The 19,404-nt window shown below is 51.1% G+C and overlaps 1 protein-coding gene across 1 annotated transcript in view; it reads right to left on the bottom strand.

The window, feature by feature from the left end:
* The window catches only part of PHLDB1 (pleckstrin homology like domain family B member 1), a 58,921-nt gene extending 39,791 nt beyond the window's left edge, over positions 1-19,130 (bottom strand). The window contains exons 1-5 of the mRNA XM_090266045.1: positions 19,042-19,130; positions 13,757-13,770; positions 6,453-6,521; positions 5,684-5,807; positions 4,625-4,795 (exon numbers count right to left, since the gene is read on the bottom strand). Of these exons, the coding sequence (XP_090122171.1) occupies positions 4,625-4,795; positions 5,684-5,807; positions 6,453-6,515 (358 nt within the window). The 5' untranslated portion in view covers positions 6,516-6,521; positions 13,757-13,770; positions 19,042-19,130. The remainder of the gene's footprint in view (positions 1-4,624; positions 4,796-5,683; positions 5,808-6,452; positions 6,522-13,756; positions 13,771-19,041) is intronic.
* Between the last annotated feature and the right edge of the window lie 274 nt (positions 19,131-19,404).

The following is a 19,404-nucleotide window of genomic DNA, read 5'->3' as shown; positions in this document are numbered from 1 at the left end:
AGTGTGGAAAGGTTCAAGGGAGGAGACAGAAGAAAAGGTGAGAGGTAGGCAGACAGCCCAGAGGGTAAAGAGCCAGGAGGCAAGAGTGAGAAGAAACAGGGTCTCACTGAGAGCCCTCTGAAGTAGGAAGTACCCAGAGACCTGGGATGGGACCAGACAAACCCCTGCCTGGCCTGGTCACCACGGGCCAGTCACACCCTCTGACCTCATCTACAGAATGAGGAGACTGGCTTCCATAACTGCAGAGTTTATAAGCTTTGACATTCCATGGGCCCATGTATCAGAGAGGAGAACAGAACTCACAGGGATCCATTAAGTCAAGAGGTCCGTCCAGCTCTGGCCCTCAGTCTGCTGTGTGACAAGGTCCCTCCTGGGCTGGGAGTTCAGGGCAAGGAAGTGCTCTGTACAATGTGACAGCACTGAGCCCAGCTTCTATCCCATCCTAAACACTCCTTCTGCCACCCCTGCTCCCCACACTCCCAGCAGCTCACCTCACCCCACAACCCAGGTGATATCAAGGCACTGCCCCTGCTAAGCCAGCCCACTTCCCTGGCTCTTCCCAGCCACAGCCACCGGTTGTGCTAGCTCCTACCTGGCTCCCTCACTTCAGGCTCCCATGACCATAGCCCTTTCTATCTGGGAAACACAGGGCTACCTGTTTCTGGAACCCCTGGGGGCAGGCTGAGGTTCTGGGCCAGGCAAGCACCTACCATCCAGCCTGGGCCCAGAGTTCCTCTTGTTCCAGTGATCTGGCATCTGGACAACAGAACTATATGGGACACACTGTTTTCTCAGATACACTTGATATGCTCAGCACTCACACAGCCCCACATACTTGCTCACAGATGCACATCAACAATTGCTCAGTCACACAGATACCACTTAAGCTGCGCACACTCTGAGTCACATAAACATTCCAGTTAAACATGCCTTGTCTCTCACACACATTTATTCTCACACAGGCACCAACTCCCCTCTTAGTTACACATTCACTCAGGCATAGATATCCTATCACTTAGTCCCTGGAGAGACTCTGAAGTCAAAAGTCAACCTCCTCAGAGGAATAATCAAGTGATTTTTCTACCCTTGCTGAACACCTACCCACACTGCCATACATGCGCTAGTACACTCACATGTGCATGTGCATCTTATTCCCCTTCTGAAGGAAAAAGGAAGAGCAACGTAGGGTCAAATGCAAAAAAGGGGGAGCCTTTAAAAAAAAAATTTCCTTAGCCCTGGCTGGGGTGGCTCAGTGGATTGAGTGCGGGCCTGCGAACCAAAGAGTCACTGGTTCGATTCCCAGTCAGGGCACATGCCTGAGTTGTGGGCCAGGTCCTCATTGGGGGTGTGTGAGAGGCAACCACACATTGATCTTTCTCTCCCTCTCTTTCTCCCTCCTGTCCCCTCTCTCTAAAAATAAATAAAAATCTTAAAAAAAAAAAAAAATCTCCTCAGGAAGAGTGATTCATTAGTCTAGAAACTGTGATGGCCTGCTGGACAGACCCAGACAGATACAGAGGATGCCCACCAGTGAGAAATTGGGCAGGAAGCAGGTATAAGAAGTGACGGGCTAGGAGTCTTTGCTTTTCTCACCTTCCTTTGAGCTTTATTAATCAACATTTTTATCAGCCTTAGAAGATAGCTGGAGACTTCATTCCCATTTTACAGAAGAAATAAATGTGGGTAGGAGGGGAAAAGGCTCAGCATCCTGGATCCCAGAGGGAGCTAGGTAACTCAGGAATTCTGGTTGCCCAGCCATAGTCCAGGGATTTTCTCATGATGGCACTCACACAAGCCCCTACCCACCAGTGAGGGGCTCAGGGAGTGAAGGAAACATAGAGACAAGGGCTGGCAGTGAATGCTGGGAGTAAATGGGGACCTACTGTCTAGACAACCTGGGCCCTGAGCAGTGTGGCTTTCTGGGCCCTCCCCTGCTTGGTCCCCTCCCAGCTCCCAGATATTGCATGTGGCCTGGCCCTGTAGTCCCAGGGTAGGGCAGCCAAGACCCAAATTGAGGTTCCTTCTCATTTCCTTGGTCCTATTCCCAGCTCCACTTCTTGCTCTGTAGAGAAGAAGGCAGCACAGGATATGTCAAAATACCCGGGTACAGGAGTAGAATCAGGATCTCCTTGGCTCTCTCACTTCAGGCTCCCATATGCATAACTCTAACTAAAGGTTGGCATCTGCTTTCTGCCCCTCTTCTCCCACCCATGGCCCAGGCATATTCCTGCTGGAAGAGCCTGTCACTGTCATCTCTGTCAGTCATGTTGTGTGCCTCTCTAAGTTGCCTATGGCTGGGCACAATGCCCAGAATGACCCATCTAAAGCCTGGCCCAGTCAGAGCAGTCTCCTTGTTATTTCTAGGGTAGCCTTGTGTTTTTCAAAGATGAGGGTCCCCTCTATAAGACTGGGTCAGAGGGACAAGACAGGGAAAATGATTCTCTTGCTCATATGTCCACAGATAAGCACATGGCCAAGGTCTCATATACACATAGGAATACACACATGGATACTTTGGTACCATCAGTCTTGATTTCACTCCTGCCGCCTACTTGAACACTCTGATCTATAAACACAAGGAAAGACACAAACACAGAGATACACAAGCCCAGAGTCACAAACACATCCGGGGATACATAAAACACACTCCAGTTACACAGAAACACAGAGATAGCATATACACTCTGAGCCATCCAGTTTCCAGGGAAACGCACTCCCAAGAATGTCCGGAGTGGGGCCAGGCAGGGCTGAGCTTGGTGTCTTGCTCCAGAGATTAGACAAGGAAACTCTCAGCTCCTAGAGCCCAGGGGAGGGGAGTTCTGGGGAGTAAAACACCCATTCCTTTGTGCCTCTGTCTACCCCTCCCCATGCTGCCAAGCTTCTGGCACAGGCTATAGGGATGGGAGGGAGAGAAAGGGACGGGAGTTTGGGGTCAGAAGAGAGTGGGAGGGCACATACTTGGCAGCGTGGGCTTTTGGCTACAGAAGAATTGGGAGTCGGGAGTGGGGGTATCACAGGAAATGCTTAAGAATTCCATCTTGGCCCAGGCCGTTCCTCTTCTCAGGAAGCTAAATGATGCACCGGGAAGACTGGTCAAGAGAGGCCAGAGAGCATTGTTTCCTCTACCCTGCTCACAACAAAGGGGAAGAATGTTCTTGCCCATGAATATGAGGGATTTAGGGCTGGGCTTTCTCTAGCCTCTTTGAACTCTGCCCCTACCTCTCCTTGATGCTGTCTCACTTCCATGCAACCAAATCTTGGGGAAGATGCTCTCTTTGAGATTGAAGACTACCAATAAACAGATGGCATCACAGCCAGTGTCCCAATATGGTGGTTCCTCCTCTCATCCAGAATCAGACCTCGAAGCCCTGAAGGAGACAAGGGCTTACCTGCTGCTGCTAGTGGGCCTGCCTCCATAAAGTCAGTTGTCCCCCCAACCCACGACATTCCTGAGGGCAGGAAGAAAGGCTGAGTCTTCTGGGTCATCTGTGAAGGGAGTGGCACTTAAAGAGACCCCAGGCTAGGTGGCTAGGTGGCTCAATTGGTTGGAGCGTCTTCCCATACACCAAAAGATTGCAGGTTTGATTCCCTGTCAGGGCACATACCTGGGTTACGGGTTTGATCCCCATTCAGGGTGTGATATTTCTTTCTCACATTGATGTCTCTGTCTCTCTGTCTGTCTGTCTGTCTCTCTCTCTCCCTCTCTCTCAAATAAATAAACTTATCCTCAACTGAGGATTAAGAAAAATAAAAATAAAGAAACCTCAGAAGGAGGGAAAAAGTGCAGTGAGTGGGATTTCCACTGCAAAGGAGCTGCCAGCTAGTAAGAGGTAAGAGACCCCAGAAAATGATTCCAGAACACCAGTCCTCCGGCTCAGAATCAGGCTTAGCTCAAAGCTCCCAACCTCATGTTAATCCCACCTCTACCCGCTTCCCCCACCATACCTGCTTTTCTCATTCCCCTAATGTGACAATTCACATTGATGCCCAGAACAAACACACCTGTTCTGTCAAAGTGCCACCTGGGTCAATCCCTTACCTGCCTGGTCATCATAGTAACAAGGGGCCCAGTTTTTTAAACCTCCCTTACAACAACAGAATGGCCTGTTGCTTTGGGAAACAGAGTGCTAACCATATTCATGACCCCAAAACTACTGTTAACAGTTTTTAATAGGAGTGGGCATGTCCTGAGATTCTGTCCCTGCCCAGGGGTGTATTGTCTTCATCTCCCCACCTCTACAGTCTTTCAGACCACAACTCCCCCAATGGTACAATGCCATTCATTGTTCCCCTCACTGTGCTCTAATTGCTCTCCCCTAACAACCACTAATGACCACAGCGACACTCCCCATGCCCTTTAATAGCAGGAATTGGAACTTCTTCTTTCACTATGGTATAGGGAGGACGAATGGAGGTGATCTAAGAAGAAAAGCAGGTTGAAGACAAATTTAGATGTCAGAGGGTTTGGGGATGTTTAGGCACATCAGATGCACTTAAACACACCATCTCCAATATGGCCACCGAGGTAGTTACCATGGCAACCACCACAGCAGTCTTACCCTACACCTATCATGCACAAACTTTTAAACAGAGGCCCCCTCTGTTTGGAGGTATCAAATCTTACCCTGAGTGAGCCGGGTGGGATGGCGGACAGGGAGCCCATCAACAGCGCATGCATTGCCACAAGGGTAGAGGGTGAGGGTATCCTGCAGGTTCTCAATGTAGCAGTGTTCTGGAGCCAGGCCTGGACCCTGCAGTGTTATGTCCTTGGCTGCAGAGCCAATCACTGTTCTCCCTAAAGGCAGGAGGCAAACTGAGTCAGAGGGTTTGTCCAGCCTGAGGAGGTAGGAACAGGGCAAGGAGAGCCACAGTGGAAATATATGGAGAATCACTGCCCACCACTGGCCTCTCCTTTTGGGCTCCTGAGCCTGCTAGAAACAGAAGGTGGTAGAGGATCTTAGGCAGAGAAAACTCTGGACAAAAGGTGGAAAGGTCCAGAGGTCATGGCAGGCTCCAGACTCCACAAAGAGTAAAGAAGGGAGACTTCTTTTCCGCATACCTTCCCTTAGTCCCTCTAACTCTCCCTCCCTAAGTTCTTTGTCTCTTTCATCAGACTCCATCCTCTTCCCATCTTCTCTCCCTCCCTTCTGCCACCTACAACCCTTGCACTCCCTCACTCCCTCTCTCTTCAGTGCAGCCTCTCCCCTCATTGCTTCTGCATGAGCAGACCCTCCCCTGGCAGAGCCCCTAGAACTGGTATTTGGAGAATGTGAAGAATGTAGTATCATCCAGACAAGTGCAACCAGGAGAGAAGAGAGGAACCATTCTCTGTTGGTACCTTCTTTCATACCAGGCATTGCCCTAGAGTGGGGCCCTCTTTCTTCTTGGCCATACTGGTTATTAAGAGCAATATGTTCTCCTGTTTCAGTGCTCTCTTCCTTGTTTCTACATTGATCTTTAATGCTAGTCATGAAGCCAGATTATCTGCCAAAGAGGGCAGGCAGCCTGGAGAGGCAGAGACAAGGGAAGTAAACTGGTGGGGTGGGGTGGTACGGCCTCCCTGTTGGGGGAGGTGAACACTTGCCAGCAGAGAGTAGAAGGCCTCCAATGTATGCCTGGACCGACGGCAGGAATGTCTATAAGGATGGAGGGGTGGCAGGCATTGGAATGCCCCTTGACTTACCTTCCTCCAGCGGCAGAAGGGTGATAGCTGTACTGAGTCGCCCACTTCCCAGGCTCACTAGATGGGGTTTGTCTGTTTGCACTTTAAGTCCTTTGCCTGTCTCAATCAGGTCCAAGGGTCCTTTCTGCAGTCAGTAGGGGTGGGAGATGAGCACCATTAGAGACTCCAGGCCAGCACTTCACACTCCAATCCCAGTCACACCAGCACTCTCTCCAGCACTTGCCCTCTCCAAATGGCTCTTAGGGTGTTGAAAGGCTTAGCACAATTTTTGCACAGAGCATTATTCCACTAAAGTGTAATTAGATCTGAATCTAGGCCACGAACTCATCCCACTGGATTTATCTCAAGTCTTGGTCTAACTACCCCTTTTGTCTATTAAGACAGAAACAAGGAGAAAGTAAGGGAAGTGGGGAAGCACTGGGTAAGAGGAGGGGATAAAGTAGAGGAAGGCCAATGAAGACTTGTCCCATAGACTTGTCTGTAGCAATCCATTTGGCCAGTGCTTGTCCTTGTTAAACTAAATTACAAGCGAGGGCAGAGGCATGGACAGAGGACAGAAATACAGCTCAGGGTCAATCTGTAAATCCTTTCTGACTTTCAAAGCATACTTTCTGGGTAAACCGATTAACCTAATTCAGATAAAGACTTAGCTGTTAATAAGCTTGGGCCCTGGGGAAGGGCAGAGGAACTGCTGCTCCCCTTCTCGGACTGGGAGCCAAACCTGTCATCACCTACAGCCTGCTTGCCCCATGGCCCCAACCCAACTCACCTGCACCATTGCTTGGGTCTTGCATCCAGGGCCTATCTGGTTCCTGTTCAGAGCAGCGTCCATGGTCCTGTTACAGAAACAGGGGAGTCCAAAAATCCCCAGAGTTTGCTGCTGGGGGATGGGGAGAAGTAAGCAGCTTTTCAAATGCTTCCACATGCCTGAGGCTGGTGGCTACTGTCTTTCTTATGCAAATGGATTTAATGCATCCAAAGCCTGAGGCAGATGGGAGGAGTCTTGAACCAGGGGACAGTATGGAAAGCACACAGAGCCTACGTAAGGGTCTGTGAATGGTCAGAACTGTTTGCAACGCCCACTGCGTCAGATGACGCAGTCAGGGATATATAAGCAGCTGCAGACATTTTAGCTCAGACTCTCTCAGACTCTCTCTGGCGCTCGGACTCTCTCTGGCTCTGGCTCGTGCTCTCACTCTGGGACTCTCGCTCTCTGGCTCGCGCTCTCGCTCTGGCGCTCTGACTCGGACTCTCTCTCTCAAGCTCTGGCACTCAGACTCTCTCAGACTCTCGCTCTGACTCTCTCTGGCATGCTCGGGCTCTCGCTCTGAGACTCTCTCAGACTCTCTCTGGCGCTCGGACTCTCTCTGGCTCTGGCTCGTGCTCTCACTCTGGGACTCTCGCTCTCTGGCTCGCGCTCTCGCTCTGGCACTCTGACTCGGACTCTCTCTCTCAAGCTCTGGCACTCAGACTCTCTCAGACTCTCGCTCTGACTCTCTCTGGCATGCTCGGGCTCTCGCTCTGAGACTCTCTCAAGCTCTCATTCGGGCTCTGGCTCTCACTGGCACTCTGGCTCTCACTCTGGCGCTCTGACTCGGGCTCTCACTCTAGCTCTCGGGCTCTCTCGCTCTCTCGCTCTCGTGTGCTCCCTCCACGTGGCTTGGTGAAGGGGCCTTCTCCATGTGGCTTGGAGAAGGGGTCTCCAGGCTGCTTTAAGAGGCTCTCGCCATGCAGTTTTGAGAAGGAGAGAAGATCCATGCGGTTTGCAGGAAGAAGGCAGTTTGCAAGGAGGCTGAGAATCCAGGCGGTCCTGCATTGAGAGCTGGAGGGCACCACAGCACAGAAAGGACCTCCCCAATCAGATTGAATTATTGGCAGCTGCTGGTAAAGCTGAACTGTGTTTGGAAAGCAGGGAAATGGTTTCTCTGACTTTCCCAAAACTATCCTGGTTTGGAAGTGGGGGAGGCAAGGATATGTGTTTGTGGGTATTTTAAAGAGCATAAGACTTAACAACAGAAATCCGCAAATAACTAAATCTATATAGCTGTTAAATAAACAATTCTTTTTCTTTTCACCAAACTCTGGTATTGAGAGTTATAATTTTGGCGGCGGGCAATCGGGCCCCTAACTAAAGAGCCCGTGGGTTTGTTTTCAACTGGAGTAGCCCAGGGGTTCTGTAACAATTTGGCGACCCCAGGTGGGACGTTAATAATTGACCGTGGCAGGTCGACCCCCTTGGGAGACACCTTCTGAGGGCGCCGACCGCCTAAGTACGCCTGTGTGGTGAAAAGAAAACAGAACTGGGAAGAGATTAGAGAAGTAAGATTGTTTGCTAAAAATTATTTCTGAGCATTTCTGAAATAATGGCATCGTGGATACTAGATTTGTTTGTCCGGTTAGGAGAATTCCTGGAAGTAATAGAATTATGGATGCCGGAGTGGTATATATGTTTTCTAGTCCTTGGGATTGTTTTGGTTATAGCCATTAGCATATATGTCTGGGTTAATGGAAGCAGTTCTGGGCAAGTCCCTGATGGCAGCCCGCTGGGAAGAATTTTGGAAAATTGGGATAAATACTGTTGTTATCCTATGACTAGAAAAATATTAATTTATTATTGTAACACTGTTTGGCCTGAGTATGTTCTGGGTGGTAAGAAAAGGTGGCCTGTGAATGGTTCTCTGAATTACCATGTGATTAATCAATTAAAGGGGTACTGTCTGCAATCGGGAAATTGGGAAGATGTTTATTATCTAAATGCATTTGTAGAGTTGCATAATAAGACCTTAGCAGAAATGGAGGCCCAAATAATGGTGCAGAGGAAAAAAGAGGTCTCAAAGCCTTTTCCTGAGAGTCAAACGCCGGAAGAAAGGGAGAATGAGGAAGTAGCCCTCTTTAATTCTCTAAATCCGGGAGACAAAGGCCCTAATTTGGCACCAAGCCAGGCACAGGTGGGGGCGGTTCAGGAGGCCATAGCTTCCGCAGCAGTGGCTCCACCTCCTCTGCAGGAGGCCCAGGCTTCCGAGGTGGCGGTTCCTGTGGCGCAGCGCCCTCTGCAGGCAGCCGCAGCTCCTGCAACGCCAGTGGCGACGGCACAGCACCATCTGCAGGTGGAGGCTGCTTCCACCATACCACCTCCAGAGATGGAAGTGGCTTCCGAGGTGCCCGCCCTTTTGCAAACTCAAGGGACTTCTCTTGCACCACCCTTTTTGGAGCCAGCCTCTGAAGTGACTGCAAAGTCAATGACTCCACCCTTACAGGAGGAGGAGAGGGTCTCCCCCGCCAGAACCCGCCAAGGAACTCAGTATAGTCAGGGGACCTCCCAATTCAGAGCAAGCCAATTCCCTCTACGGCAGTACCCAATAGGTGGAATAAATCAGCAAGGCCAGCCCTCTGGCTACTATTGGGCCCATACTCCGTTTTCCACTTCAGATTTGCTAAATTGGAAAAATTCTAACCCCTCGTATAGGGAAGATCCTCAGAAAATGGCAGAGCTTGTTGCCTCCATTTTTGCCACTCATAACCCGAACTGGGCAGATGTACAGGCTCTCCTAAATATTCTGCTAACTGGGGATGAGAAGCGACTGGTTACAAGTAAGGCTAATGAAGAGGCTCAGCGTCTCCATGGAGAGGATCCCCATGGGACCCCCGACCCAACTGTGGCAATTCCTTGGACAGAGCCTAACTGGGACCCAAATGGTGGAGGCCTAGTTCCTTTGAAACACTACAGGAAGTGTATATTGGAAGGACTTAGAAAAGGGGTACCCAAGCCAAAAAGCCTGAATATGGTACAGACTATTCAGCAAAAACCAGATGAGGATCCTTCTGAGTTCTTAGAGAGGATCCATCAAGCCTATAGCAAGTACACTGATGTTGATCCACAGGCACAAGAGAACTTAAGAATGGTGAACATGACATTTATTGGGCAGAGTGCCCCAGATATTAGACGGAAACTCCAGCGTATAGATGGAATATTAGGAATGAGCCCCTCTCAGTTAGTGGACATCGCATTTAGAGTTTACCATGCAAGGGGAGTAGAAAAGAGAAGACAGGACCTGATGTTCTTTAAAACAGGCTGGAGAGGCCAAAGGAAGAAACAGGACCCTAAAGAGAGGAGGAAAGAGCCATTGGGCAAGGACCAGTGTGCCTATTGCAGAAAGAAGGGCCATTGGAAAAATGAGTGTCCAAATCGTAAGAAGGGAAGTAGAAATGAAAACCCTTGCACCCATTCGGACCTGGGGACAGAGTCTTACTGAAGACCTGGAAGACGCAAGGTCCTGAACAGCAGCTGGCTGAACAATGGACTGGTCCCTATGATGTTTTGCTAACAACACATTCTTCGCTGAAGCTGGTAGGAATCAAGCCCTGGATACACCACACACGGGTAAAACGAGCACCGCCTGAGGAGGACACAGACCCTGCTGCTGTGACTGACACCGAAAGGGAAAGTTGGACCTGCACTCCAGAAGAAGATTTGAAATTACTCTTTCGAAAAAAAGGACAGTGAACTGAAACACAGATTAAAAGTGTTTCTTTTGCTTTAGGCATGTGCTTGCAAATCTAGGAAATTTTAGCTGCTAAATACTGAGTTTGGGTAGAGTCCTTTACAGTGTGGAAAAGAATTGGAAATGGGTTATGGTTAAATCTGAATGGGTAAATATATAGAAATGTTGTGAAAGTTTTTAAACCTGGGAAAAGGGAAACCTCAACTACTTGTGGTCTAATTGTATGGTTACTGTACCTCTGTATTGGCATTTAGCCTTGGGACCTATGAAAGGTCATTTGGAATTCCCTGTGTTGGCATTTAGCCATTGGGGACCTAGGCAAGGTCATTTGGAATTCCCTGTGTTGGCATTTAGCCTTGGGACCTATAAAAGGTTATTTGGAATTCCCTGTGTTGGGATTGGCATTTAGCCATTGGGGACCTATGAAAGGTCATTTGGAATTCCCTGTATTGGTTTGGCATTAGCCACTGGAGACCTATGTAAGGTCTAGAATTCTCTGAGACCTAGGAAGTGTCTGGAATTCTCTGTATTGGTACTGGTCATATAATCTGAAAGGAAAATTGAGGTTTCCCAGAGAAAGTTAAAAAAACTTCACATGTAGGAAAGTGAACAAAAGAAAGTATAAGGCATGGAAATGCAATTTTGGGAATATTAGAAGGACAAGGATTTTCCTTCACACTGTGTATTTTTCTCCTTACCTGATCCCTCCAGAATTTGGCAATTTAAAGGAGTAAGAAATGACATAAGGTTTCTTTGCATAAAACTAAAAAGACCAGTTGTTAATAAAGGTATTGTTAACCAAGACTTTGACTGGAATGACATGCCTGAAGGAGGCATGCTTAGGCTCTGGTTGTTACCAGAAAGCCCTGAAGAACTGAACTTGACTTTTGAAGCTAAGGAAAGCCCAGAAGGAAAAAGGCCTGACACCTTGGTTGGTTGTGCGGTTCATGGCAGTCTTTCCAGGGAAGGAATGAAGGTTGCTTTCCTGAAAGATGGCTAGAAAGAACCTTAAGGCACAATGGAAAACCCAAAGGACTTGGGAAAGCAGGTGTTTGCAGGCAAGGCTGAATGGCAGGTGTGTGGCTCAGCTTCTGTGCCCTAATGGGCAAACTAAAAGTCAACATGAAGGTTCCTTGTGTAAGTTCCAGCATAGTAGACTTAAAGATCATATGTGATCAACCACTGCTCTTGTTGTGTTTATGCAAATGAACAGGCTAAATTAAAACTGGACTTAATGCAGTCCCTTTACTGGCAAGGAGGGTAATCTTAAGGAGAAAAATCATGACTTAAGGAAAATTGCAATGCTCAGTGCAGCTAACTGTCTATAAAGTTTGTTTTTCATTTGAAAGTTAAACCAAGTCTGTGACATTATAAAGGATGCTTTATTTACAGGCAAGAAGAATGTCAAATGCCTTGCAACTGGAGGTTTCCCAATAAGACAGTCTCTCAGATTAAGAGACTGGTTTGTGAACTGTGTTATGTAAATTAACATGCATGTTCTTTCTGTTTTCATAGGGCATAAGCCTATGATCTCTACCTGAGTAATTATCTGTACATATAGGCCTCACTTAAGAAGCCCATCTGCATTGCCACCTCCTGAGACTCAACGGTTTGGCTGAACTAAGTGGCTGAGTTGGTGAAGTATGGGGTGGTCTGCAGGCTTCACTTTAAAACTGGTTTCTTTTCTGTCCTAATGGCTTGGACAGAAAGGGCCCAGAGGTCTGAGAGGGGGGAAATCCAAAATTTATACCCCTCAGCCCAAGCTAAGTATAGTGGGCAAAAGGGCTTTGGATAGGTGTGACATGCCCTGCACACCTTCCTCCAAAGAAGCCATTTCTTTTCCTAACGTGGGGCATTGAAAAATTAACTCCTGCCTTTTGTATATAGTGGTTGTAGGTTGAATTGTGTTTTTTTTTAACCCTGTTGCCAAATCTGTTGCCCTCAGAATATGACAAGAATGCCAGCTTGTCCAGCAGTACCAGCCCTTGGAAACCAAGCATGCTGCTACCCAGGAATAGCCAACTGACCTGGACTCTGCAAGATTCTTCCCCATGTGGGAAGGGCACCCTCCCCTACATCCCCACTCTTATTAGGGATTTCTAGACCCGAGGGTAGGTAGGACGACGACCACGTTCAGCAGGAAGCAGTTAGAGGAGCATGAGACCTTCGCCCATTGTCCTTTATAAGATTATAAAGGGTCTTAGTCTGAAAGGGGGGAAACTGTTACAGAAACAGGGGAGTCCAAAAATCCCCAGAGTTTGCTGCTGGGGGATGGGGAGAAGTAAGCAGCTTTTCAAATGCTTCCACATGCCTGAGGCTGGTGGCTACTGTCTTTCTTATGCAAATGGATTTAATGCATCCAAAGCCTGAGGCAGATGGGAGGAGTCTTGAACCAGGGGACAGTATGGAAAGCACACAGAGCCTACGTAAGGGTCTGTGAATGGTCAGAACTGTTTGCAACGCCCACTGCGTCAGATGACGCAGTCAGGGATATATAAGCAGCTGCAGACATTTTAGCTCAGACTCTCTCAGACTCTCTCTGGCGCTCGGACTCTCTCTGGCTCTGGCTCGTGCTCTCACTCTGGGACTCTCGCTCTCTGGCTCGCGCTCTCGCTCTGGCGCTCTGACTCGGACTCTCTCTCTCAAGCTCTGGCACTCAGACTCTCTCAGACTCTCGCTCTGACTCTCTCTGGCATGCTCGGGCTCTCGCTCTGAGACTCTCTCAGACTCTCTCTGGCGCTCGGACTCTCTCTGGCTCTGGCTCGTGCTCTCACTCTGGGACTCTCGCTCTCTGGCTCGCGCTCTCGCTCTGGCACTCTGACTCGGACTCTCTCTCTCAAGCTCTGGCACTCAGACTCTCTCAGACTCTCGCTCTGACTCTCTCTGGCATGCTCGGGCTCTCGCTCTGAGACTCTCTCAAGCTCTCATTCGGGCTCTGGCTCTCACTGGCACTCTGGCTCTCACTCTGGCGCTCTGACTCGGGCTCTCACTCTAGCTCTCGGGCTCTCTCGCTCTCTCGCTCTCGTGTGCTCCCTCCACGTGGCTTGGTGAAGGGGCCTTCTCCATGTGGCTTGGAGAAGGGGTCTCCAGGCTGCTTTAAGAGGCTCTCGCCATGCAGTTTTGAGAAGGAGAGAAGATCCATGCGGTTTGCAGGAAGAAGGCAGTTTGCAAGGAGGCTGAGAATCCAGGCGGTCCTGCATTGAGAGCTGGAGGGCACCACAGCACAGAAAGGACCTCCCCAATCAGATTGAATTATTGGCAGCTGCTGGTAAAGCTGAACTGTGTTTGGAAAGCAGGGAAATGGTTTCTCTGACTTTCCCAAAACTATCCTGGTTTGGAAGTGGGGGAGGCAAGGATATGTGTTTGTGGGTATTTTAAAGAGCATAAGACTTAACAACAGAAATCCGCAAATAACTAAATCTATATAGCTGTTAAATAAACAATTCTTTTTCTTTTCACCAAACTCTGGTATTGAGAGTTATAATTTTGGCGGCGGGCAATCGGGCCCCTAACTAAAGAGCCCGTGGGTTTGTTTTCAACTGGAGTAGCCCAGGGGTTCTGTAACAGTCCTAGTCTCTAGAGCTCCTGGGGACACAGCAGAAAGCAGATGCAGTGGGGAGGCCAGGGCAGAAAAGGCAAAGGAGCAGGCTCTGTGGTAGGGCTCTTAGGGCAGGGGCAGCACCAGTCATCATCACTCCCAACTGTTCATGCTAAAGGAAAAGTGGAGGCAGCTCAGGAGCTTTCTGGGGGAAGGCCCTGACACATCTTCAGCCACAGCACGGACACCACATCACACCAGTCCTGGCCCCTGCCATTGTAGCCACAAAAAGCCCTATAAGGTCCAACCTGTATTTCTGTGCTTTCTTGCCTCTGACACCAGGCACCCAGGTCATGGAGCTGAGGACCCAGAGACATCTGGAGCTGTAAGCAGGGTGGGGAAAATCTACCTTAGTGGGAAAAGGTGAATCCAAGGAACTTCCCTCCAAGGACACTGGCAGCCAGAGGGCTGCCAGGTGGATAGCAGGGCTGAGATAGGAGGTCCCTCCCAACCTTTCTCTTTCTTCTTCTCCATTTGCCTCTTTTCCCAGGGGACCTCAGTAGGATCTTTTATTCTTCTCCTTCTTTTTAAAATTTTTATTTATTGATTTTAGAGAGAGAGAGAGAAACATTGATTTCTTTGTTCTACTTATTTATGCATTTATTGGTTGATTCTTGTATGTACCCTGACCTGGGATCAAACTTGCTACCTTGGTGTATCAGGATGATTGTCTAATTAATTGAGCTATATGACCAGGGCCAGGATCTTTTCTTAAAGGAGACATAAGAAAAACTCAACTGGAACATTAAAAAATATTTGCTGAAAAAAAGAAAAGAAAAAGGAAAAGGAAAATTCAACCATTCCTGCTATCTCTACAGGTCTCAACTTCTGCACCCTCTCTTCCCCAGAAAGAAATCTCACCTCCACACAGTCAGAAAACAACAACAACAACAAAACACTCGGTGGTGACTAATACTGGGAATATAATATAGCACTTTTGGGGTCTTAACCTGATTTGGCACTGTTGAAAGTTTAGGTCCTTAGAGCAAAGGGTAAATAGATTTCAGAGCCAGAACTTGAACTCTTCCCCACCCATCTCTTCCTCCCTGGCTCACATTTTTGGTACCTGAGGAACGTGAAAACAGATCTACCTCCACTAATGTGTGCCCACATGTCCAACCCTTGATAAACTTGCTATGTGAGAACTCATTTGCTGCTGAAATGTTACTGGGGAAAGCTGAGAAAAATGTGGCTAAGGGCAGGATTTCCCTCCACTCTCTCCTTCATCCCTCTACCAGGTGACTTTGAGAGGAAGTTGGGGCAGGAGCCAGCACACCAAGGAGTGTCTGACCCTAGCAGTGGAGCCCAAGGGCGTTAGCCATAGTTACTAATTTTACACTCCCAGCTTCTACCCTTCCAGGCCTGTACTACATCATCTCTGTCACCATTTCCACCCACACTGGTGGAAGAGAGGCCAGGCCACAACCAGACCTGGGACCCATCCCAAGTCAGCCTGGGAAGAGGGAAGGCAAAGGTCATTAACCTACTACACCAAGGCCCAAGCTGGCCTTCTACCTCCCCAGGACTGGCAACAGAAAAAAATTTCCAGGGACAGAGAGTGATGTACTGCTTCTTTCAGCTCAGGGAAATCCCTCAGCATCCTCTGATGGAGGAGAGACAAGAGACAATAGGTTGAAAACTGGGAATTTATATAAAGAGGGAATAAGAAAAACTGAAAACAAACAATAATGGTGAAGGAAAGCCATCATCATTTAGTGTCCAACCCTGTTCGTTATTATTTATTAGCTGTGAGATCTTGGACAAGTTACTTAACTTGTCTCTGCCAGGCCATTCTCCATAAAACTGGAATAATAATCTTAAAAAAGATTGTATGGCCCTGGGTGATATGGCTCAGTGGATTGGGCCCTGGCCTGTGAACTGAAAGGTCACCAGTTCCAGTCCCAGTCAGGGCACATGCCTGGGTTGGGGACCAGGTCCCTGGTTGGGGGCATATCTCTCACACAGATGTTTCTCTCCCTCTCTTTCTCCCTCCCTTCCTATCTCTTTAAAAATAAATAAATAAAATCTTGAAAAAAATTGAATGGATTTAGTGTTTGCCTGGAATGGAGAGTGAAAAATAAATGGGTACAAGATTTCTTTTTCTTTCTTTCTTTCTTTTTTTTGCCTGACAGGAATGTCCTAAAACTAAATTGTGATGATGGTTGTTCAGCCCTGTAAATATACTAAAAATAATCTAATGTACACTTAAATTAAGTGAATCTTATGGCATATACATTATATCTCAATGAAACTGCCAGTTATTACTATGAGCTTTATGACCTTGAACGAGTCACTTCACCTTCGCGGACCTCAGTTTCTTCATCTGTCAAAAGTGTGGGTGTGCTCATTTCTTTACACCAAAATAATTGCAAGTGAAGATAAAGATTGTAAAGAGATAAGGTTTAGGGGAACCAGAGTGATCAGAGAAGGGAATAAGGAGATGAAAGGAGAGGGAGCGATAAGGTGAGAGGTGAAGGGAGAGACAGAGATGATAAGATGCACAGATAGAAGGCCCGAGGCTGTGGCCCCAGCTCGGTAACCTAATCCAGGTGAGGAGGATAGACTAGAGCCTTACCCATCGCTGCACCTAGGCGGTGCTTTAACAAACGGGTTAGAGAACCGCCCCCTGGGGGCACCCTGTCCCCGGACCCCGCCCCTGGCGTGCAGGGCGAAGTGGGGCTCCGTCCTGGCGTCGCTCACGCGCGGGCCCGCTTCCGTCCGACATGGCTACCCAGCACTCCTGGCCGCATGTACCCACCCCACTCGCCCCTGCCCCCCGAGACCTCTGCGGCCTTTCAGGGAAACCCCGCCCCGCCCCGCCGCGCTGCCAAAAAAAGCCCCGTGCGGTGCGATTCCGCCTCTTCAGTAAGACGGGCGGGAGAGAAGCACCGAGCTCAGCCCTGGCTCTCGGTAGTCCTCCTGGGCTCAGGGTGGCAGCGGCCTGGGTGTCTGGAACTGACGTGCAACAGGGAGGGCCCCGAGTGGGGCGAGGCCAGGGCACTGGCAGGGCACCCGGCTCCGGCCTGGCCACTCCTGCCTCTTTGACCAGCGGAACGAATAGCTCCATCGGGTCCCCAGCCGTCTCCGCAGACTGGGGCGTCCAGAGTCACTGTTCGAGGGTCTCGGCACCCGAGCGCGGGTGGAAGGAGGCCCAGCAAAAGACTGAAAAGGTCTGGAACCAACAGGCCCTGGAGAAGATCTAGGCTCCAAACCTGGCCGCAGACGTAAGGTCGTCGTCGGAGCCCCAGCCAGGACGCTCCTCGAGGCCACCGCGGGGCCGCTCCGCCCTCACCTGTGGCCCAGGGGCCCGCCGAGGCCTCGCCCCGGGCGTCACACGGCTGCTGCCCGCCGCCTTCCCGCCTTCCCCGCACACATCCGCCCTCGAGGAAAGGCCGCCAACAGAGGAAGGGTTCGGGAAGGGAAGGAAACTGAGGCTGGGAACCCAGGGGGCGGGTCATGGGAGCAGGGCCGGGGCCCAGAGGGGGTGTGGAAAGGCCCAGGGCGGAGAGCAGGGCCGGGTGAGGAAAGTGAGAGGTCTCCCGAAGGACAGGGCGGGGACGGGAGGAGAAGGTATCCGGAGGGGAAATGGGAGTGGGAGACTGAGGGATGAAGTAAAAAGAGAGCTGGGGAGGAGGGGAAGGAGATGGGGCGACTGAGGACAGAGGGGCTCGAGGATCTGGGAAACAGCAAAGGGCACCGAAGGCAGCTGGAGGGGTCCCGGGGCGGGGTTCCGGGAGGCTGAGCGCAGCCAGGGGCAGGAAGGAAGGCAGGCGGCCCAGCGGAGAGGGCTGGGAGTCTGGGGGAGAGGCGTGATCTCAGTGAGGGCTCCTGTTTTTATTCTGGCGGGGGTGGGGTGGGAGCGGGGCGGGGACAGTGTAGTCTCCCAGTCCCCGGCCGAGCGGGCGTTCGCCAGGTGGGACAAGGCCGCAGTGTTGGGCTGCCCCGCCCGCCGCTACGGCCGGACAAGCAGCCTTTCTTTGGCCGAGCCGGCAGAAGGAGCCGCTTGTTTGCGCCACGGGAGAAGCAGGCGGCCCCACAGACACCACCGTCCGCTCTCTGCGGAGCAGCTGCTGGTGTAGCGGCGGTGTGTGCGTGTGTCCACTGGGGGATACGCGTGGGAGGGAGGTGCGACTCAGTGGGGAGGGGGCTGTGTGTGAGCGGGTAGTGCGTGTGCGCAGGAGCAGCAGGTGCTGCGGCCTGCGCTGAGTTCTGGGCGTGTGTCATGTCAGGGCGATGTGACGGGGTGTGTGGCATGTGTGTGGGTGATGCGGGCTCGGCACTGTGCCTGTCTGCCGTGTGGGACGTCTGACGTGGTGGGGAACTGTGTTTGTGACAGCTGCGATGAGTCAGCCTCCGGGACCGCTGAACTAACTAACGGGTCTAGAATGCAGCCCCGCCCCGGTGCCCCGAGTACCGCCAGCCCTGAGGTCTCCGCACCAGGCCCCGGCTCACGACCACCTGGGCGGGCGGAAACGTCTTCCGGCGCCTCGCGACCCCTATCCCAGCGGCCGCTCCCAGAATCTGACCGTACGCTCTCACTCCCACTGCAGGAGAGCCCGGAAGACCTGGTTCAGGCCGCTCTCCAGGGAACTCCGCAAGGGATTCCAAATCCGACCACGCGCTTGGGACAAGGGGATCGACTTACTCTCCCCGGCAACCCCTCCGGCCTCCCGAAAACCGAAAGATGTGGGGCCTCAGAGGAGGGTCTTGGAGGTAACCCAAGAGTTCCTCCCGGACACTCATGCCTCCGACCCCGACTCCGCATCCATTCCTGGTCCCTCACAGCGGCTAGGCCTGGGACGCAAGCGGAGATGTCCGAGCTTCCCAGCCGCCCCCAACCCCTACCCCACTCCGCCACGTCGGGTGCAGGGTTCTTAGTCCTGTGGTTGGCAAGAGACGGGGAGCTTGGAGTTCAGGCAGTTGAGACCCCAAGAGTGTCCGGCGGTTCGTCTGGGTGTCCTCAGGAGTCTTAGAGCAGGATCAGCGTCCCACCCGGGGGAGAGCGCGAGGGCTCCCTCTGGCGGCGGCACGGGAAGGGAAAAGCAAGCAGCTTTCAGGAGAGCGGCTGAGCCCACTCCCCGCACTTCCCTTTCGCCACCAAGCACTCACCTGGGGCACCCCCTCCTCCCCCATGGGTTTCTTCCCGGATCTCTAGCCCAGAGCTTATCTGAGGGCTCTCGCCAGGCCCGGAACTTCCCCTTATCCTGTCCCAACCGCGCAGCAAACGGGACACGCAGTCATGGAAGGAGTGTTCTTACCTCACAGAAGAAAGGCGCACGGGTCCCTTAGTTTGGCTCGGCCGCCAAGGCCTCAGTTTCCGGACACTGTTGCTTTGCCCTGGGAGCCCGCTGAGTAGGTGGAGAAAGAGAGGGTCCCGCCCCAGCTAGGCCCCGCCCCCATCCCTTGTCCCGCGTCTGGTTGGCGAGGCCAGACAGAGAAGACGCCCTTGTGGGGCTGGAGCCCAAGGTTCATCCCACCCCTCGTTTTCCCATAGCAGCATCCACCACCACCACCACCACCACCACCACCACCACCACCACCACCACCACCACCACCACCACACACACACACACACACACACACACACAACGGCACAGCGAATGCTTTGTTTCTCTCTGCAG

The sequence above is a fragment of the Furipterus horrens genome, unplaced genomic scaffold (assembly GCF_987537825.1).
Source record: "Furipterus horrens unplaced genomic scaffold, mFurHor1.1.pri manual_scaffold_2, whole genome shotgun sequence".
Lineage (NCBI taxonomy): Eukaryota > Metazoa > Chordata > Mammalia > Chiroptera > Furipteridae > Furipterus > Furipterus horrens.
This window is presented reverse-complemented; position numbering and strand designations above follow the sequence as displayed.